At 36.1% G+C, this 23,337-nt stretch overlaps 1 protein-coding gene across 3 annotated transcripts in view; it reads right to left on the bottom strand.

Moving 5' to 3' along the window:
• CDH18 (cadherin 18) overlaps positions 1–23,337 on the bottom strand; it is a 160,303-nt gene that overhangs the window by 98,210 nt on the left and 38,756 nt on the right. For all 3 annotated transcript variants that reach the window (XM_053957694.1, XM_053957677.1, XM_053957687.1), the window contains exon 3: positions 22,812–22,931. In XM_053957694.1, coding sequence (XP_053813669.1) covers positions 22,812–22,931 — 120 coding nt within the window. The remainder of the gene's footprint in view (positions 1–22,811; positions 22,932–23,337) is intronic.

Here is a 23,337-nt window from a genome sequence, read left to right as displayed (position 1 = left end):
ACTAATCCTGCAACCAAACAAAATAAACAAATAACTCCCTTAATGTTAAGCTATCAACATTGGAAGGACCAATCTTTTTTCAGGCTCAACTCCAATGTCCTGCTGTTTCATTGGTGGCTACACTCACTACTGATATAATTTGGAGGAGCTAAACAGAGACACATGATATATGCAAGTGTAAAAAATATTTAATATGTTCTTTTAGAATTAATTGCACAAGATATTTTTCAAAATTAAGCAAAAGTGTAGCTAAGTGAAAGAGAGAACAAATAATACATTATTGCTATTGACAAAGCAGTCAAGCCAACAACTACCACAGCACAAAATCATGACTTCATATCTGAGAAAAAAGGTTTGATTCAGCTCCAGCTTGCACTGTGTAATACTTACCTTTTAACACATAAGCTAGAGTTTTGTCAGTATGACATCCCACTCCTACTGCCTAGGATGCACATCCCAAAATAAAGAGATTTCTTCATCAACATGCAGTGATAGCAGCCAAAACCACTGCTCCATAGCAAGCAGGAGATTTTCATTATGTTAGTGGCATCAATTCCAAATTTATTCTCTATTAGATAATTTGGCAAATGTGCAAAGACAACAACATTATCTTTATATCAGTGAAATAAGAACCAACAAAGTGGCAAGCTGAAGGTGTATGTATCTTCATATTGAGCTACAAACCCCCCTCAATCATAGAATCATAGGATTTTAAGTGTTGGAAAGGGCCTTAAATTATGATGATAATCCTGTCCCAACCCCCCGGCCTGGGCAGAGACAGCTCCTACTAGACACAAGGCTGTATGCAACCTGGCTTTTAACATTGCCAGGAAATGGGCAACTGTAGCCTTCCTGGCCAGCCTGTTCCATGGCCTCACCACCCTTACAGTAACAAATTTCCTTCCTAATATCTAAGCTAAGTTTCCCCTCTTTCAATTTGTACCCATTACCCCTTGTCCTATCACTACAGCTCCTGATAAAGAAATCCAAGCTACTGTTTTTCAGTGGTCTCATTAAAATTACCAGTCATTCACCTGTTTGGCTAACAAGAGTCACAAGATGAAATCACCTACTATTGATACAAAATATGAATGTTAAAGATGATGGCTGCCATGAGGTTTTACTGGAGCATATTTAGTACGAATAATTAAGAGCAAATACTGTCAAATCAGAGTAATCAGATCATGCCTGGGATATATCAGCATGACTCTTGGCTTTATTAGTATTGTGAGCTTTTTTCTTATTTGTCCATGTGAAAATGGAAATAAGTCAACTCTTTTTAATGCAAAAATAATTAGACGATTTTGTACTTGACACAAAAAAGACCCAGAGAAGGTGGTGAGTGAGAATGATGATGTTCTAACATATTTTCAAAGAAATCAATAATGCGTGACTCCTTGAAATTTCAGATAAAATCACTACCTGAGTGCGGCGTTGTGTTCTTCTCCCCAGTCCCGGGCAGCTCTGGAGCCAGGCTAGGCTCTGCGCTTTGTCCGGGAGGCCAGGGCTGACGTGTGTTTGCGGAGCTCTGGGGTTGAGCCTCCGCGTGGGTTTGCAGCATTCTGTAGCCGACACTGAGAGGAGACAAAGGGACGAGAGAAGGCACACCTTGTCCTGCACGGCTGGAAAATGTTTATTCCCGTGTAGCCGCCGTGGTGGCTGGGGAGGCATCACCTAACACGTGTGTGGTCAAGATGACAACAAGACAAAGGAAGCATGGGGTTATATAGGGGGCGGGCAGGTAGGGGAGGAAGCTCCCCTCGCCCAACGGGGACAGGCAACAGGGGAGTGACGTGGACCACAGCAGGGAACATAACAGGGGTGGGTACAGGGTTCCGGGAGGAATAGGAATACAAGGATGGGGTAACTAACACAGAAGTTTCAGGAACGAACAGGGGGTGGCTACAAGACTGACTAGGAGAGCTCCTACGGCAGACAACCTGGAGCAGACCATTGTGAGGGGAAAATGGGAGTACATAGAACCAGCTAACTAACATTATTAAAACCCCCAACTGAAACAACCCAGAATGCAACACCTGAGTATAATCGGTGTAATCTACTGTGTATTCCAATCATACTGAAACTTTTCCTGACCTGCTAATATACAAAGGAATATGCAATTGCTAATTACCAAAGAGAAGAATATAATGTCCAAATAAGACCATTTCTGAAGAAATAACATTTGAATTATTAATAATAGAAAAGAGGAGCATTTATATAACGTGGTCAACAAAAAATGTACTGGGATTGTCGACAGCAACACATAAGGTAGGTATCTGGGATAAAATAATGGGCCTTGCCATGTTACACAGCCAGCATAATAGTGTCTTCTCACACAGTAAGAATGAAAATGGGGTATCCGGATTTTGGCTATGTATTAAATACACTTCCTGTCATCAGACAATAAGAATATGTCAGGAAATAAGATACCAGAACATTTAATATGATCCACTTCATGTCCCTATAAGGACACCCAGAAAAAGGAACAAGAACAAGAACATTTTAGGTACCAGTGAGATATTTCTTCTGTACCAGTTCTGATAGGAAAAGATTTTGTGAGGGCACATGGTTTCTAAAACAAAGAATATTAATTTCAAAGAAAGATATTGTTTATATAAATACAGTCCTAAGGTCCTCACAGATGCAAAAATCACAGGCATTATAATGAAATACTTCAATTCTACTTCAGATAAGATCGCCACTCATTATTTAATTTTGTCTTGCCTAGACTACTACAGTAATTTCTTTCATGGTTTCTACAAAGTCCCTTTTTTTAATGCAGATTCTCAAAAGACACACAGTTCATATCTATCCCCAAGATGATTCTTATTTTTCTTCAATATCTCATTAAAGATAGTTTTAGCTCTTCCAATACTGAAAATAATAGCTTTTTAACTTCTCAAAAAGTGTTAGATGTTTTTTCCTATATTTTTATTTGCCAAATAATTTTATTCTTAAATATGGTCATCTTGTTACTGGCAATATCTGATATTCCACCCTTTTGAAAGAGCTTTTCCATGCTTTTGTACCTCATGGTTTCTTTATTTTATAAAACCCATGCATAGTGTTTTATTTCCTATTAATAGCTTAGAAGAAATTTCTAAGTCTAATGAAAGAAAAATTTCAGCTTTCACTTGAAAGATATCAAGATTTCATGAAGCGTCGGAGTTCACATGTGTAAGACCACAGATTGAAACAGTTAAAAAATCCATTTGCATTATCTTAATCCTTTTCATATACATTAGGGCATTAGCCAATGTAAACACAGGCTAGTATTAAGGCCAAGCATGCATACAACTGTTTACAAGATCAGAGTTTTATCTTGGAGTTGCAGAAATTAATACACACAAGGAATAACAGTACAAAAAAATCTACATTTACCATTTCAAATAGGTCTGGATTATGAAAGTCATGAACTATGATTGTGTACTATTGATAATCAGAGCTATTTTTTAATATATTTGTTGATTTGTTCTATCATGCTGAGTATAAATGTAAACACGCAATCTTATTTGAGAGAGTAGTTCTAGGTAGAGATTTCGTAGTAGGTATTATAATCACATTATATTGTATTGCACAGTCTCTAGTAAGGCCCTCTGATTACTATCTGTTATCGGCTATTCAAGCCAGCTGCGTCAAAATAACAGAGTAGTCTGAGGGAAATCAAAAGAGAAGGGCTCTGAGACGACTGGTTGAAGAATCAGGAGCACAGATATCCTTTAACAAGGAATAATATTTATAGGAATAGGCAAATCCATAAGGTCAATGTGTGGCTCTGGGGCTGGTGTAGGCAGAAAAATTTGGGAGTTTTTGACCATGGGATGATCTATTCAATACCAGTCTACTGACAGCATGTGACTTTCTCAGAGGAGGAAAGTTCAGAGTAGCCAAGCTCATTGACAGAGTTTGGAAGGGGTAAAGGGAAAATACCAGGCTTACCAGTGATGAACAAAAGGATGATGTGCCAGATCTTGAGGAAATGAGCACTAATGGGATATCTCAATCTGTTGCACAAGGTATTGTCTACAAAGTACCACACTGAAATGTTTCTACACTAATGTGCGCAGCATGAAGAGCAAACAAGATGAGCTCAAAGCTTTTGCCCAGTCCCTGAGATTTGATATCACTGATATAAGTAAAACCTGTAGGGATGAGTCCAATGAATGGAGTTCCCTATTGGATGTTTACAGGTTCTTTATGAGAGATAGGGCAGAAGAGGTGGAGGGGTGGCATTGTATGTAATAGAGGGGTTAGAGTATAGGGAGCTCACAGTTGGCAATGGCACAGTTGCCATTCTTACCTCTTACCTCTAGGTAAGAATCAAGGGACAAACAACTAATAATCTGGATGTCTTTGTGGGAGTCTACTATAGAATTCCTAGCCAGAACAATGACACTGAAAAATTAACCTTTGAGGAGCTAAGGAACACTTCCAAGTCAACCACCCTTGTCCTTATGGTGGACTTGACATCAACTGGAAGCATCACACTAGCTGGTGCATCCCAGGCCAGAAGATTCCTAAAAAACTTGGATGACAGCTTTTTTGGAGCAGGTCCTAAAGGAGCCAGTTTGGAAAGATGCCCCTCTGAACCTGCTGCTTGTCGACAGAGAGGCTCTCGTGAGTGAAATGGGGGTCGGCAGCCATCTTGGCCACAATGACCATGAAGTGAAGGAGTTTAAAATTCTTGGTGGCTGGAGGAAAAGTGCCAGGAAAAGTTCAGCTCTGGATGTGAGGAGAATCAGCTTCAGGCTGATCAGGGAACTAGTGAGTTAAGTCCCTGAGAAAATGTTTTTGGAATTGCTAGTGTTCATCAACGCTGGTTACTTTTTAAACATCACCTCCTAAGGGCATAGGATCAGGCTATTCCCAAATGTCAGCAGTCAAGAGGCGAGGCAGAAGGCTGGCTTGGTTGAACAAGCATCTTCTCTTGGAAATTAGATGGAAAAGGACGATGTATCTACAGTGAAAACAAGGTCAAGTGTGGGAAGAATACAGAGATACTTCTTGTCACTGTAGGGAGAAAATTTATGCAGCCAAAGCTCAAACAGGACATTAAGCTGGCCACAAATGTGAGGGGCAATAAGAAGAATTTTTCAAGTATATTAATGCTGAAAGGCAGTGTAGAAATAACATCTGCCCATTACAGGACGAGGATGGGCATCTCACAAATAGGGACATAGACAAGGTGGAGGTGTTTAATGCATTCCTTGCCTCTGTCTTCAACAGAGATCCAAGACAACCAAGAGCATCTCTGTGCCTTGAGCCGGAGGACCATGGTTGTACAAATGATAAGCAAGCTGAACATGAGCCACCATGTGCCCAAGTGGCTAGGAAGACCAATAGGATCCTGGCTTATATCACCAATAGTATGGCCAGCAGGACCAGGGCAGCAATTTTTCTCTGTTCTTGGAACTTTGAATCTTGTATTCAGTTCTGGTCCCCTCACTACAAGAAAGACACGGAGGTCCTGGAGTGTGTCCAGAGGAAAATAAATCTGGTGAAGAGTCTAGAGGTATTATGAGGAACAGTTGAGGGAACTGGGGTTGTTTAGCCTGAAGTAAAGTTGGCTGAGGGGAGACCTTAATACCCCCTACAACTACCTGAAAGGAGGGTGTAGCCAGGTGGGTGTTGGTTTCTTCTCCCAGGCAATCAGCAACAAACAAGAGAAAATGGCCTCGAGTTACATCATAGGGGCTTTAAATTGGATATTAGGAAATTTCTTTGTGGAAAGGGTTTTCAGTCTTGAGAACAGGCTGCTAAAGAAAGTGGTTGAGTCACCAAAATAAGTGTAGATGTGCCACTTAGGGTCATGGTTTAGTGGTAGACGTGGCAGTGTTATGTTAATGGCTGGACTAGATGTCCTTATAGATCTTTTTCAACTTAAAGAAATGTATTATTCTAAATTATTCTAAATAATTCTATAATCATATACTAGTGTCTTTCCCATTTGGATTTTAGTTTTGTTTTTTATTTTTCTTTTCTTTAACAGTGGCAGAAGAGTTATTTTGAGCATCTTACAACTTGAGCAAGTTTGTACTGGGTAGATTTTGTCAATTTTTCATATTCATCTCTGATTTCTAGAGCTGACCTACTGCAGTTTCTGAGTCATGTTATCCATAAAGACCCCCAAGAATAGCCTTTTTTAGATCTTAATAGTAAGCCTATAGAGCTTTTGCTGAAATAACACAATCACCGGACATAACAGCTATATAATAGACCATTTCAGCTTAAATAAAAAAATGTATCAAAGACTATATGGCTCATAGTGGAACTGTTACTTAACCTCAACTACAGGTATTATTATAAGCTCTTTTCAGAATACAGTACAAAACCCCCAAACATCTGAAAGCTGATCCTTTTTTCCACTTAGCCAAATTTGTACCTTACATAATTAATTCAGAGTTAACAGCAGTCTAACCTACCACCTGCCACTAGCAATTTCTAACTTTAAACATGTTACTTCTTATGTTATGTTCTCAGTGTTACACCCACATTTCCAACAAGCAGAATAGCAAAATCAGATCATTGCATATTACTTCATCAACAGTTACTGAGTCATGGAACATGAACTAAATATATATATGAGAATGACAAGTAACATAAGAAATATATTAAAAAGACAAACTATGAGTTTGTCTGAAGGTTGTCTGTAGAAATTATTTTTCAAAGATAAATGCACTTTCTAATACACATGGGTGCTTTTGTGCTTTTTCTTCAGCAGGAAAGCAGGTGGTTGAGTGAAAAAAATTCTTCCTTCTCACTTTTATGCTAGACAGGAATCCCTTCCACTTAATGTCTTACACAAAACGATCTAAAAAACATTGTGACTGCCAATCTCAACAGAAATCTGTGCAAATTGGAGGTTTGATGTTGGATCAGACAAACTTTATTTCATAAGTGAAAATTTATACCTACTAAATACACCACTAACAATTCCATTTTGATTCAGAAAAAAATTATTTTTTACCATTTCTTGTAAGATAGTTATTCAAATTATCTTCAGCAATAAGCATCAATTTTCAGCTCAAATTATAAGGATAAAAAAAACCACTCCTTAATATTTCTTAAAATATGTTATCATGTGATATTTACAAAAAGATTGAAAAAATAAAAAATAAGTCTTTTAAAAATATCTTTCTTCTTCAAAAAGACTTGACATTTTTTCTCTGTTGGAGTTACTAATGGCAGAAAGGAGACACTGTAACAAACCAAACCACACATAAAGACAATAAAGTACAGTTAGATCCTGTATTTTTGTCTTAATGGTTTCTGCTTCAGTACTGAAAGGTTAGACTTCAGGAGCTGAATACAACTTTCACGGAATAGCAAAAGAAAATCTCTTTGAAATAAATAGAGTTTAATCAGATTTTCTACCACTGATTTCACTTACAGCTAAGTCACTGAAGTAGGCCATCAATGGGCTATGAAAAAGGAGCAATGCCATCATATTATATTTTGGATTGCACCACAGTCTACTAAGCCATTCTCTCAGAATAGTAGCATTACATCTATCTATCTATCTATCTATCTATCTATCTATCTATCTATCTATCTATCTAATCTATCCATCTACCATCCATCTATTGCTGTTAAATTAAATCTATGTGAAATCAGAAGCACTTGCTATGGAACCAGATGACATTATAGTGTTGCACAGGCACTGTGATGATTACCACCAGAAAGGAGACCCTTTTTACCATGGATATGAGGACCAGTGATCCTCAGATAGACTCTCTTGCCATTTGATGTATGGATATTTCAGTGTCCATGTTATAGGAAATTGGCCAGCAGAAACAAATGTTAACATGGAGTGCTAGAATCAGGTAGGTTGGGAGACTGATGATCTTTAGATCTTTAAGATTGATGATCTGAACATAACCTTCCTCTTTCCACTTCGACCAGTCATAAAGAAAAATGCCATCAAAGCCTTTTTCTGCTCTTCTGTTCACTACATACTAGGCAGGGTCTGCAAGCAGAGAATATCCACAAAAGCCCACAGCTGCAGGGAACACCAGTTCAAGGCTTGTTGGTCCCTTCACAAGTCTCTGCCCCCAGATCCTGCTTGTTCCTAAGGACAGGAAATATGGATGTGGTCAGGGAACACTGACTGGTTAGAATATGCTAGACTGTCCTTATGCATATGTAAATTGAGTAAGCCCTGAAGAAAGTCCCAGATATAAAGTGAATTGAGATAACTATGGCACTCTTGGAGACACTCTGATATTCTTTTGAGCCACAGGCAGCTTGCAGCACAGCTAACATGGGTTAGCTGGGTTTTAAAAGTACCACAAAAGTTGCAAGTACTGAAAAAGGCATGTGTCTGGAAATTCTTCCAGGTCCTACATCCTGTAATAAAAAATATTTTCCTCTCTATGTTTGCACCGATGAGGATTTCATCTCATGCTCTACAAGGAGACATTATTTGTCATAAAATGAATGGTGCAAAATTCCGAGCAATCAATAAAAGATAGATAGTAATGCAGATAAAATGTAAGGTAGATTAAAAAATCCTAAAACTAACATGAATTTAAAATCACTGCTACTTTTTTACCTATTGCTTTTTATGTTATTACCATGTAGTACAGCCCTATTAAAAATGAAATTTTTACTTATAATTTAGAATCTTTTAAGTAAAATGTCTGACTTAGGAGAAAATGTAAAGGACATTTGGTTTTGATTTGTTCTGCTTTTGCCTAGGAATATGTGTCAGCAGCTACATTAATAATTTTTAATTTTGAAGCCTTGAAATTCACCCTGAGGATTCCCATCAGAAAGAAAGGATCTTCCAAATGAAAAGAAGAAAAAATTTAAAATACCACAGCATTGTGGCTGTGATTTGGCAACATCTGTTAGTTGTACTATTAACTGAAAATTAATCAAGAGGAAAAAAATCTTATTAGATTTTTATAGGCAACCTAATGCAGTACTTGATGAATACAGTAGATAACCCACATAAAAGGTTTGTGGAGGTTAGGGTGTTCCTAAAGTCTTGCCAGGTGCACAAAATTCCTGTGAAGTCAGATTAATCCACTTTCAAATGAAATATATCTGCAGGCATTTCACCTCTTGTATGGTTAGCTGGTCAAGAAAAATAGTCAGTTCCATGTATCTCAGTGTTTGCTTTTAGTGGTAATATGTATCTGATATATAAACCAGTAACAAGTTCTTACACCAGGAGGCCATTCCTATGAGAAACCAGAATTTATAACTCTTCATATCTTTAAAGAACAATGCATCCTAAGATAAACACATGGATGGTAAATATGTAATATTTATATTTAATATATAAATTTAATATTTATATATGTAATATCACCCTCTTTTCACCCTGTACCAAAAAGTCACAGACTAAGCAACTATATTTAAATGTTCATTTTTTAAAAATAATTTCATTTTACATCTGTTCGTCTCTGAAAGGAAGCAACTCCAGAAATTGATGTTTCAAAATTTATTAAAATTAATATATGCTATTTTTAGTTATATTTGCTTAAATTTTTTTCAGCAGTCCAGATTAAAATATCCATTTGCGAGATCTTTATAATGGAAAAACTATCAGGAAAAAAGAAGATTCTACCTCAAGAAAACCAGAAATACAGAATTTACAAGAATGGTGACTATCCAAAACCTATGTAAAGAAACAGAATTTTAAAATCTGTTACACAAGTCAAATTAATTTGTACTACAAGTGCTTCATATTACATTTTACTCACTCTTAGTTTCCTGAATTAATGGGATATTAGCTGAACAAGAAGATGGTGTGATATGTGTTATTGAATTTTTAATGCATTGTATTATTTCTAATAGCTCAGCATACATTGCAACTGCTGTTTACCAGAGCATTTCAAAACTCTTGGACAATGTACTGCACTACATAAATCTGAGATTAGAAGAAAAAAATTTGAGTACTTAAAAAAAAAAAGTATTTTACATCCATTTTTTTCAAAATCAGAAAATGCAGTAGTTAATATATATTATTAGAATTATTGAGAATCTCTTGGAGACAGTATCACATTGAAACAAATCTAATCTACTTATTAAAACAGATGATTATAAGGAAAAATCCAGAAGCATGATTAAATAGGAGTGCAAAGTTCTGTTGAAAAACTTAAAACTTTGTTTAATTTGTCTAATTTAAAGCAGTATTCTTTTTTTATTCTCTTCAAAAGGGCAAAGTAAACTAGAAATTTACCATAAAGATGTCTACTTTGAAAATGAAGAATTCTTCTTTAAAGCACAGAAGAATATTTTAGCAAATGCAAAGGATTACACAAATAACACATTTGTATGTTCTTTCACTGATGCAGTTGTTTTTATAGATGATTTTTACAGATCCATTTTGCTATGAAAGTAACTTTTAATCAGAACTTATAACAATTGGATTAAAGCCTAGACTTGGGAAATCCACTGAAGTGGAAGGTTCTACACTGTGATACTCGCCATTGCCATTTCAAGTTGAAGACAAAGAAAATAGAGAAAACATCATCATAAGAGAGATTTCTGAGGAAGAAACAGCCTTAGCTTCTGAAGACCCTCATTGTACTTTCGTCTTCAATTCAAGTAAGGTAAAGTTTAACTGACAGAGTGGTTAGATATACACGGAATTGTTGCATTTTTTGTTTGAACACTTTTAGATGCAATCTTTTGATCTAAAATGTATTTCTTGAAAGAACAGTTTGGGAGATAATAAAATCTCATTTAATCTACCTGCTTCCCTTAAGATTGCTCCCATGATTGCTATATCTGCTTCTGGGACTGCAAGTGGTTCACCAAATTCCAGACATGTTTCTATTCTTGCACCTTTCCTAGTGATACCGATGGAGTTGAACCTTTCCTTGAAAACATCATAGGCATGCTTTGAAAATATTATATAACAGAAATACTGAGAATTAGATAAGAAAATAGGAAGGAAATAAGGACCAACTAAGGAAATAGAAAGAGGATCAGCAACTTTATATTGAATCATGGTCATAAATATAATAAAAAATTTCATGCTTTAATCCTGAAGAGTGTACCAAGATAAAAACAAGACAAAACTATGTGAAAAGGAAAAAAAAAATACTTCCTTAAGGACCTAAATTATAGACTGCAGACAGAGCTTCACTCCTCTGCAATGGGTACTGACACAAATCTGCTTCTGCCTCTTCTAGCGTGAGAATTTTCAGGGGCTTTACCTAGTGCTTACAATATTGCATAAAGAATGTACTGACTGCAAATTTGAAAAGCTCTGTGGGTTTTTTTGGTTTTTTTTTTTTTTTGCTTGTTTTGTTTTGTTTTGTTTTGTTTTTTTTGACTGAGGGATGAGTTTTAAAAATGTTCTTTAAAATATGAAGAAAAACATCCACCTTACAGAAGTTTGTTGACAGCAGCACTTGCAACACTGTCAGGGCACCAGAGGGGCTGGCAGCTTCTAGGGGCCAGGTGACAGGGGGTCCTAGGATGGCAGGGCCTGGAAGCCTGCTGTTCCACCCCCAGCCAAGGGCACTGGAACAGCTCCAGTCCCAGGACTTGGCACCTCCTTGAGGGAAAGACCTGGGGACAGGAACAGACTACGTCAGCCAGGCTGACACATGCTGACTAATCTAACTCTTCAAAAAAACCAAACTAAACTCTTACTATCATTCACAAGTCAAGTCAAAGTATGCAGGTATAAACAAAGATAAGTAAAAAATAAAAAAAAAAATTAAACAGAATCCTCTACTGGAAATACAGTTACAGAGTCTCAGGAAGTCTGGTTATAGTCTCTCCTAAATTTTAAATTTAAAAATATGAATGCAACTCATAAAGGCAGTTACAAAGGAGTGAATTTGCTGGTTACTGTGTTTGATAAGAGCCTATCTTCAGTCCTAGAGACCAGGGAAAGCCTACTTGAACTGCTTCTGCTGCTGGTCCTGGTCTTGACATAGTTGGCAAGGGAATGAAAACACACTCTGGAGCACATTCAGAAAAGATGGACACCACCTAAGAGAAATGGACTAAATTTATTGCAAGACTTCACATTCCCCACTCGCACAGGCACTGATGGTGGGAAGGTGGCAAAGTTGAATATTCAAGAGAAGACAAATGCTGTCATACAACTGGCAAATGTTGAATTTCCTAGATAGATCACAAGCTTCTTGGTGTTTTCTGAAAGTAATTTATTTTTCCCTTTCTCGTCACATGTGAAATGAATTATAACAGTCCCCAAATGTTGTCTTGGTTATTACTGTAAAACTGGTGTAAAATTGGTTTATATACATGCTGTACTTCTTTATTCATGTAGATGGCCAACAGATATGGAGGTTTTGTTAATTTTATAAAGTTTTTGTTCAGTTTTTCTTGGGAGGCGTCTCAACTGCAGATAGATTATTTTTGCTGGTTAAGATTTCTTGAGGAGCATTTTCTTTATACATATTCCTTGGCAAATCATTGTCATCATACTAGTTTTTTGTTCTGTATGGTTTATTACAAGGCAAGATGTTATCAGACACATTTATTCAAATCGTAACTGAAAATGTATGCATTGTTCTAAGAGGTGAGACTGATGGGAAACCAGATGCATACATTAGGTCAATATTTATTGACCTAATGTAGATTATTAAAGAATTCTGAGACTAGCTCTGTTTTTAAACCACAGGATTTGTGAGAATTACAAAAATAAAATAAATACATTAATAAAAAAGAAAACTGTACCCTCGGTCAGTTGTATATTTATAATTTCCTTTTCACATATCTACCATTACTGCTGGTACTCACTCCAATGTGAATTAGTATAAAATATCAAAATATGAAAGGCAAAAATGTGACCTTACTGAAGCTTATTATTAAAGCAATAACATTATTAACAAATTATATCTAAAAAAAACCCCAACAAATAAACTAAAACACTAAAACAACATAAACCAGAACAGCAAAGAATTAGGTTCTTTAAAAATATATATAACCAGTGTATCACCAACCATAAGCAGACATTTTAACATGACCAAACTGATAGATAACAACCCCCTGGAATAGATCCTCAATAACACTTTGCCTCATTTTCACTGCCACTACAAAGTTCCATTGTCACCTTTAACTGTATTTCTGAAAATATTATCCTCAACTATAGCAATATCTGTAACAGTTTGCGAAAGGGAAAATTCAGCTGGAAAAGGGAAATGTGGATCAAGAAGGAGAGATAAGTATGAATTAGGATGTCCCTGTGAAGTTCAACTTAAGGCCTGGTTCTGTGTCTTCATTTAATTTCCCTAGCCAAAACTTCAAGGAGAATTTTTTCAATGCCTTAGTGGTTCTTTCTTCTAGAACTAGATATGTAAATAATAACCCCTTGTCTAGAAAAAGGACACCTTTTAACTAAATTAAAGACAATAAAGTCACTGCCTCATTTCACAGCTATAAAGACTGATCTGTGAAAGTATTGTCAACATGTGGACTGGGGCAGAGCCTTTTAACAGTTTAGTGCACTAATCTTCTCAATCAGTGTCCTGATTCTCATCCCAGTTGAGCTAAAAATTACAGTAATGTATTATTTGCTTTAGGGTGAAATCTTATTCATTCCCTTTCCTTAAAGTAAAACACATTTTATCACACATGTAATTTTCATACTTTGTTTGGACGAATAAGCCTTCTATGTTTAAAAATAGAGAACTTAAATTATTGGTTCATATCTCCCTCGTGGAAAGTTCAAAGACACAGAGATAAACATGTATTTATAAAAATAGTTCTACTCTAGAAAAACAGACATTTTACAGGCACTTGCAATGCAATGTTTTTCCTCATATCAAGATCTTTAATTTTTTCTAAGAGATACAGCATGGTATTTTACACCTTTAAAACAGAGCACACTCCTTACAGCCCTCAATACCTCCGAAAAGATGTGAATGTCTGGAAGCATGAAAAGCCAAGCCTAACAAACATCAAGATGAGGAACCTTTTCCAATGTCTAATAGAAAGTAAAAGCAAAGACTTTAAATGGTAAACAGAGAGAAATTTTATATCTAAGAGAAAGACCGTAAAGGATGTGGCAACAGAATCTATCCTACATGATCATGTATGTCTCACTGTTTTCAGTTCAGGACTTTCAGTCTGACAACACAAATAAAAACAGTGTTTCACCTGTGTACTGATCTTGACTGGGATAGGTAATTTTCTCCATAGCAGCTCATATGGTGCTGTTTTGGATTTGTGACACAAACAGTGCTGATGACACAGGGATGTTTTAGCCTTGTCAAGGACTGCTTACAGCAACATGAACTGTTCTGCTTCTCACACCACTCCACCATTGACAACGCTTGGGGTGCACAAGGAGCTCAAAAGGAACACAACTGGAAGAGCTGACCCAAGGGACATCCCATACCACATGAAATCACAATCAGCAAGAGAAGTGGGGAGAAGAAGGAGAAAGAAAGGGCACTCAGAGTTGTGGTGTTTGTTGTCCCTGGTCACTGTAATGTATGGTGGAGCTCTGCTTTTTTGAGGAGAGCTGAACTACTGCCTGCCCATGGGAAGTGGTGAATAAACTTTTTTTTTCCCTTTGCTTGTGTACATGACTTTTACCTTCCCTATTAAAATGTCTTTATCTCACTTGCATCACTCCTTTTCTCTCTCCCATTGCGTTGTGTGGGGAGCAAGTAAGAGGCTGTGTGTGGCTGAGCTGTCTACTAGGCTTAGCCCAGATTAAGATATCATTATATTTTAAGTGGAAAAATATGTTTGTGTATTTACATATGAAAGATTAAAATATACACATATATAAATAAAAGCATGTCTACCAACAAAAGGAACACAGTACAGTAGTCGTGGTTAAGAAGCCAAGACGATATAACCTGGGAACTTGCCAATTGCCAATTAATGGCTCCAGAAACACATGTGGTTTCTTTTTTTTTTTTTGAGGGGGGGTGTAAAATTTTTTTTTTTATTTGAGAACAACTTGTGGCCGAAGAGCGGCAAAGATGTTCCAGGGTAGTTGTTCACACCACCAGATGGGGAAAGAGTAACAAACACAGAAACAAACAAGAGAGGTAAAACCAAGGAATAGTTTCTTCCCTACTTCTGAACTCAACCTCCAAAACACATGGTTCATCTCACAGGAGAAGAAAAACAAGTTTAGAACATCAGCTTTTCCCAGCTTGTCTGCCTCCTATGCTTGTCCTTTCTACTATATGATGGATGCTGGGAGAAAAAGTGTTGGTAGATATCAAACAAAGAAAATACAGTGCCAGGACACTGTTCCTGATGAGTGACCAATCCATCTTGTGCCCTGCAAAGCCTGCTCCACAAAGTTTCCTGGAGGTGGAGGCCAAAAATTGCATAAGGATACATAAGAGGTATGATAACCACCAAATATCAGTCACCCTAAGAGAAAATGAGCAACGTTGAACAGAACATTCTGCCCCTCCTCTCTGTACACTTTTGATTAGCAAAGAACTTTCTGCATTGCTTCCATGATAACGGAAAACAAGTTCTAAGCAATAAGGTTTTTAGTTGTACCAATGCCCTCACAAAGTCTCTAACTGTACCAAAATTGTGTCCCTAGAAATCTAAAAGAAACAGTAGATTTTTCTGCTGTCTGATGGCCTGAGTTATTCTTCAAATGACTCTTGGGAAAACATTAAGAGTATATCAATATTTTGAACACAAAGGAAAACTGTGAGAATTAAGTCCATTGTTCAGAGAAGTTTTTTTTTAAGTGTCAAAACTGTAGGTGTAGAAAATCCAATATTTACTTTAAATTGAAAGCAAATGACATTACAATATTTACTCTTAGCTGAGAGCTGACAGATGACACTCTCAAACAAGTGTGCATGACAATATTTTTAGATGATGTACATATTTCTGTTCCTTCAGGAATGGAGGGGTACACTGTACAATACCAGGTGGAATTAGAAAAACAAAGTAAGATTCTTTCAAATTCTGAGTTTGAATTCCTAGTGATCCTCTTGTCAGTGAAGTGCAGACATTGGAAAATGTCTACACTAGAGATGCAATTTCTGTTACAACATTTCAGAAATTCCTTGAGGGAAATCAATCCTATGAAAACCTGAATATGAAATATAGTTATTAGAACTTCAAGATAAAATTTCAGTAGCTATGCACAAAATCATGTTATTTTAATCCTACACACTTTTAGAAAAATATATCACTCATTACAACAAACTTTCAAACTGATTCTTCACTGTGACCTCCCCTTGATACTGAGTAGAAACCAATCACATATAATGAAGTTGGAGTTTTCACCAATAGTTATAAATAAGTGTTCTGCAATGCAAGCACATGTAAAATTCTGAAGTTTCATCACAGGTATTTCTTTATCTAGCTTAAGCAGAATGTGTTATTAGCAAAATTTTATGCTTGACAACCCTTTTGGTGAAGAATTTTTTCCTAATATCCAACCTAAACCTTGTCTGGCCCCTTTGTGGCCATTTTCTCTTGTCCTATGACTTGTTACTCGTGAGGAGAGACAGACCTCCACCATGCTATATCCTACCTCCTTTCAGGCAGTTATAGAGAGCAATCAGATTTCTTCTGAGCTTCCTTTACTCCAGATAGAACAATATCATCTCCCTCAATTGCTTCTTATAAGACTTGTGCTCCAGGCCCTTCACAGGCTTCATTGTCCTTTACACACATGGTGTCAAATTACAGTTTAAAAGCCCATCTGCAAAAACTGATAGACCAGGTTAAGTTCACTTTTAAGACCTCTACAGTAGCCTGGTAACTGGCTGTGGTGCCTTGGTTGTGGATTTTGGGGGTTATCATAAGATATTCCTTCAGAGCAGAAGTATTCAATATATGTAAGATACTGCTATAGCACTGTAAGGTCATTTAAAAATTGTTAGAGCCTCTGAGCAGAAAGCAATGAGATAGCTAAATGCACTGCATTTTCATATTCACTTAGCAGTCCAATATGAACTAACCTGCATTTTAGCAGGAAATCACTAACCCCAGTAAACATGCTTATTTTAAGCAGATGTCACTAAGAAAGATATTTCAACTAAAAAATTCTTATTAGGAAAAATAGGGATGCTTGTTCAAGAAAGTGGCGAAACTGATTTCTGAAGTTATTTTCTTAACTGATATGATTTTCTATGTACACAGGGACATAAGGTCAGAGAATATCAGGTCATTATTTCAATTAAGACAGTAGATTCTTATCTGGAATATCATGACAGGCCATTCTACTAAAGCATGAAAAGAGTGCTCTTCTTTTTTGAACAGGAAAGTTTATTCAGTTTGTCTATATCAATATAAATTTATCAATATAAATTATATCAATATAAATTTAATCAATATATAATATAATTTATATCAATATAAATTATCTTGTCTATTATAAGGAGATGTAGTAGGCCTTAATTCATTAAATTAATAATTAATATTTCACCACTAAAAGAACTTTATTTTAACAGGTTAATTCCTTAATTATATTTTGAAGTATTCATGCTTATTTAGAGTTATTAAACTTGTGAATAACTTGATAAACAATATAATTTTCTTGCTTTGCAGAGAGGAGTAAACCTGTAACTTTAAAATTATAGACTCATTATTATAATGCTACAAAACCTGCTACTCCCATATGAAACATGGCAAAGAACATTAAAAATGTATAATAGTTACAGATGTGGACAAAAGTCGAACTTCCAGGGTGGGTAACTGGTGTTTATGAGGCTCGTCTCTATGTTTGTAACCATCTATTCAGCCATTGACTCTGTTTATTTACTATTTGTATTGTGTTCTCAGTCAGGAACCAAACTAGATAATCAGTGGGTAGGTAATTTTTTGTAGGATCCTTGAAGCTATTGTTCATATCTTGTGAAGACAGAAAGCAGAAGGAGATTGACACTTGTCTCACACTTCTTGATTACCCTGGACTAATTTGCAGTGACATTCTTTGATAAATAGAAATACATATCTCTTTACTATTTAATATCTTAAAGTAAAACAAACAAAAAAAAAACAAACAAATTATCTTATACATGACTAAGCTCTTTGTAATATTGTTGCTGCAACAGCAGAACATTATAAATACAAATACAAATATCTGAGGTCTTCTCCACATTAAATTCAATGTGTTGAATTGACAAATGAGTTTCCCGTCCTGCCAATGTCTACACTTAAATTCAAAACTTCAATGAATAAATGTTCTATCTCCTATTTTATAACAGTTGCAGCAGAACAACTGATTTGAAAATACATGTGCCCTACAGATTACTTTACTCTTTATATTTGGTTCGGAAAGACAGATGTATCTGCAAAGAGCTGTGTGGAACTAACATACTCTAGATAGGATTTACCATGTAAGCAGTGGAAATGGACTACAGGTTTCACTTTCATTCCCAAAGCATGTAGCAATAAAAAGTGTGCTGATATAGCTGCAACAAAAAGCACATAGTCTAATTTGAGGTTTCCTCAGAAAACAAAAACGCTTCTGGAGCTGGGTTACCAGTCAAATGTTGGCTATTGCTCTTTGATAAGCCACACTTGACATAAGCAATAAACAAGCAAGGATCAATCCTAGATCAAGTTTATGGATCAAAAGACCTCATGGTTTGGGAAAGGTGGAATATTGAATTTGCAGTTCAAACTCCCTCAAAAAGACTTGATGTATATTTTAGCATTTCAAAAGTTGCTCAAAGTTTGAAGACAGGTAATGGGGGGGATGTATATGTGAAAAGGTGGGAGTAGGAGAAGGGAGAACCATATTAAAACATTAAGTATCTGAATAAATTATTTGCTCCACTGTTCATTAATAACTTCACTTTTTATTTTCTCTTTACAGAGAAGTTAATGATACTCTAAAATTATAAGTATTTCATGTTTTCTGGGGTTCCCTGAATATTTTGCTTTAAGAAAAGATACAATCCTAGATGCATAATCTTTGCAAATATACATAAGATCTAGAAATTGACTCCTTCCCTTTCCCTTGCCATCATTATTAGTACATTCTTATTTATAAAATTTCAGCAGAGTGTTTTGTTGCAGTTGGGGAGGAAAACAAATAGTAAACACTAGAGGCTATTGAAGGTAATTATTAATTACATAACTAGTTACTATTTTGCTCCACAGCTAATTACCAAAAGTAATTAATAAACACAAATACAGAATAATTCATAGAAAGCCATTCAATATCAAAGGATTTTGATAGTCTTAAAAATTTAGGTTATGCATGGAAAGTAGCTTTGACATTCACAGCCAAAATTAGAGAGCTGCAGTAAATTTCTTTGCAGAGCATTTGCAATTTTTCCCCAGGGGAAAACAAAACACAGGTCTTCAAGCAAATCAACTGATAAACTAGATAGTTGGTAGCCTGATGGAGATGAGGTTGCTGCACCTTCCTATTTTTAATTCATGATTTAGAAGCAATGTGAGGTCAAGCGCTGTTCCAACAAGGCACATACACAGATGCAACACGCAACAGGTGACGCACAAATGGGACCGCTCAGCACTCAAACACAAACAGCACAAACAGCCTTTTTTTCCTCCAGCTTACCAGAAGGAACGATGATTTATAACTGGAAATATACTCACAAACTCAGCATGGATTGCTCCAGTAATTTGCCATTGTCTATCCAGTAGCAAACACCTTGCACTCAGTGCCATCTGGACATCCAACTCTGGGGCCTTCAGCTGCCCTCCAGCTCCAGATATAGACCTCCTTTTTATCCTGGACATAGTCCCACATCTCCACTCAACCCAGCACACTTATTGATCCCCCACAGCCTTACACACTGAATACATCCAGTAGCAGTACCTGGACCCCTTGGGCCCTTAGTTCCGAATGCCATCCAGCTGGATCCTGGAGCGCTGGTCTCCTCCTGCCTCATGCACAGAGATACACAACTACAAACAGGGCTCTCAAACCACATAATGTACAGTTGTTCTAGATTGGTCTCGATTCCTCCAACAGCTTTCTGGTCTGGACTTTTGGCGAAATGGATATCTATCACTCAAACCATTCATCCAGCTTGCTGACCCTATAGTAATACCATACTGGCATAGACACCTGTGTAATACACTTACAGTCTGCATTTTCCAGTTTGCTGACACCAGACACACACCAGAGACCTTTGACTCATTGTCCTGCTCCAGCTGCTAGCACTTAAATCTCTACGTACACATGCATACAAGAAAGAGAACTTTTACTCAGGAAATGGAGTTGGAAATGGAGCATAATACAACACAGAACAGTCTGCTGATCCAGGGCAGGGCATGGCCAGATAATAGTGTTGAACAAAGCCTGTTTGTGTATGGCTGGCCCTTTTTATCTTCTTACCTCTCCATTTTCTCTTTCTTTTCTCTCCCCACTCCATCTCAATCATCCCTTTCCCTGCCTATGGTCCTTCCTCTAGATATCCAAGAATAAGTCTGCACAATTCCCATTATCTGTGTCTCAGAACGTGTCCCATAGCCCTGTAAGCAGTAGCTTTCTTAGTCAGAAGGGTGATCAAGGCAGTGTCTCCTTTTGATTCCTCATGATGGGTTTCAGCCCTGGACCATGGGGCTGAGGCTGTCCTGGGTCAACCCTAGGAGGAGCTCAGGCTCCAGTCTGATTACTCTCCCTGCATTGCTCCTCTGCCCCACTCTGAGTGTGTGGAGAAGAAACTTTTATCAGATAAGCTGACAAAGCTCTTCTGCTAAGAACACACTTTTTTCCTGCTTCAGAGTTTCTAATTTGGTTCTGTTCCCTTATTATACTTTAAAAGTATGAATTCTATAGCCTTATTCTATAATCTTATTTAAACTATTCTAACCTAACCTTCTAAAAATCCATAACTTTAAAGTCTTCGGATATTAAATTGTTTAAAACCAAATATAGGCAGTACTAAGCTAGAAGTAGCATACTTTTTAAGTATTCATAATAGAGCTTGGTATCTATTCTGATAGCTTCAAGAAACTTTACTGGTCATGATATGAGATCCTTAGGCTACATAAACAACATTCAGTTGTGAATGTCAAGACCTTTCTCTTTCCCTCTTTTGGATCTCCTTTGTTGTAAAGGAAGTTTGTGCATGTAAGTGTAAATTCAGAAGACTTCCAGGTAAAGCATAGTTAAGCTGGAATTGAACAATTGAGGTATTAGGAAAAAAAGGTCACAGAAATGCTTGCAAATTCAGAAGAGTGATGTTGTAAAAAATGAGTCTTAAACCCCAAAAATTCAAAGTGAAATTTCATAGTGAAAAACTCTATTCATCAAGACTTTCCCATATTTTCCAATATTCTTCTTCCCATTTTATCATGTCAAATTAAATTAACTGCTATTCTACAATTATAAAAAGGCAACTTATAAAAGCAAAAAGCTTTCTCCTGTTTTTTCACTGTTGCACTATTTATCTCATTTTCACTTTTTCATTGACTATGGTATCAGAATAATTTTCGTATTCTAGACAAATATCAAAAAGAGTTTAAGTTCAGGAAGTGGTATTAAATCCCTGCCAAAGCCTAAGGCTTGAGGAGTGAAAATAAACTACCATCTATTGTTTCATTATAACAATACTATTTCTTGTGTGATACAGACTTGATACAGAGAATATCCATTATGATTCCTCAGTGATTGAACAGCAGCTCCAGACTACAAGTTCTACACCATTATGAAAATAAAAAATGCAGGCCATTGCTTCAGAGTGCCTAAATAGTTGTAGAAATATGAACTAGTTATATTTCTAAGGGCAAGGGGAGCGTTGAGAACTGTACCACAGCTTTTCCATTCTAGGACTTTCTAACATGAGCCCACAAATTTATAGAAAATTTAAGGTATAGACAGACCTTCCTCTGAGGGTCACAGAGTCTGGTCTCCTAATCAAAGCAGCACTAACCTCAAAGCTCTCTGAGATGGCACAGATACACTTCTCTTGTAGTGAAACCAGGGTACACCTCCAAGTACCACAGAGACCAATGTGCACCAGCCAAGAAACTTAAGTGCAAAAACAGTAAAATGGAAACTATTTACACTATAGTTATTTCACTTCAGCACATTCAAAAAGTCATTATTATTCCCTACAGTTAACTAGGGAAAACTACACTGTTCAGTGTGCTTTATTTTTCCACCTCAGTATTAAAGCTTTGATATAGACAGGAAAAAAACAATTAAAACATTTATATAAAAATATACTCTCTTAAATTATATTTACCAATTATTGAGGATTTCAAATACACACTAAAAAATGTATAATCATGTTAATATCATTATCATAATAATGCCCTTCAAAAAATCACAAACTAATAACAACTCCCATCCCCAAAAGAGATTTTTTTCTCCTCAAATAAAACAGTTTGGATACATTATATATGACTTACACTTTGTGGAAAAGAAAAAAAAAAAAAAAGGTGATGCATAGAGTTTAAGCATAAATATTTCAGTTCATTCTACTTCTCAAATCAAAGAGTGAATTTTCAGTTAAATGGCAATCCTGAAGTTTTATAAAAAAAAAAAATTATAACAATTTGTATTGGCACATGAGTTGAAACACACATCCAATAATCCTCCCAAGCCTGTCTTTCAGACAAAAAAAAACATTGAAAATCACATGTTAGGCATACTTGAGTCATTTCCTAAACAGAGGCTTGAAAAGATGAAAGAGTGCTATTGCAGTTTGGCTGAATGGTTCACATCATGACATGATGCAGAATTAATTCTGTACATAGCAGACTCATTTTAGTACTCAGCAAAACATAGCAACTTATAAATTTCATAGTGCTAATGTAAGAAGCAGCCTACAAAAACACTAAGAAAAAAAAAAGTCCACATATCTGCATTGTGTACATTGCTTTTCACCTACCAGACTTAGTTAACTGCAATATATTAGCTAAATAATTTCAATAGAAATATAAAAACCCACCTGTTTTGGGGTCAACAGAGAAATATGGCTGTCCCTGAAGAATACTGTACACTACTCTGGCACTGTTTCCATATGTGGGATCATCTGCATCTGTGGCTGTCACCTGTAGAACAGATGTACCTGTATATACAGGAAAATAAACATTAACTTCCAGTAAATAAAATTTTCCAACAAATATTTTCAAATACATTTTAAAAAGCCTCTAAAGTCTTCACATTCTAAAATGGAGAGATTAATAACATGTTATCATCATAGCATTTTTTAAGGGAAAATTGTTACCTTAATTTGAAAAAAAAATTGTCTTTATAAGTGTATGTGTAAAGTGATTACACATATAAAAACTTTAACAGAAATTGCAGAGATGTAAACATAAATACATACATAGCATGCATCTTTACCTATGTTCACACACATAGATCCCAAAATTGGATATTGACTTCTAAATAACACAGATTTATGGACTTCAGGATTATCTTTGTCCACAATACAAATTAATGTTGAAGTATTGAAAGTAACTTGTATAAAT

The sequence above is a fragment of the Vidua chalybeata genome, chromosome 1 (genome assembly GCF_026979565.1).
Source record: "Vidua chalybeata isolate OUT-0048 chromosome 1, bVidCha1 merged haplotype, whole genome shotgun sequence".
NCBI classification, from domain to species: domain Eukaryota; kingdom Metazoa; phylum Chordata; class Aves; order Passeriformes; family Viduidae; genus Vidua; species Vidua chalybeata.
Note: the sequence above shows the minus strand (reverse complement) of the source record. Positions and strands in the feature narration are given on the sequence as shown.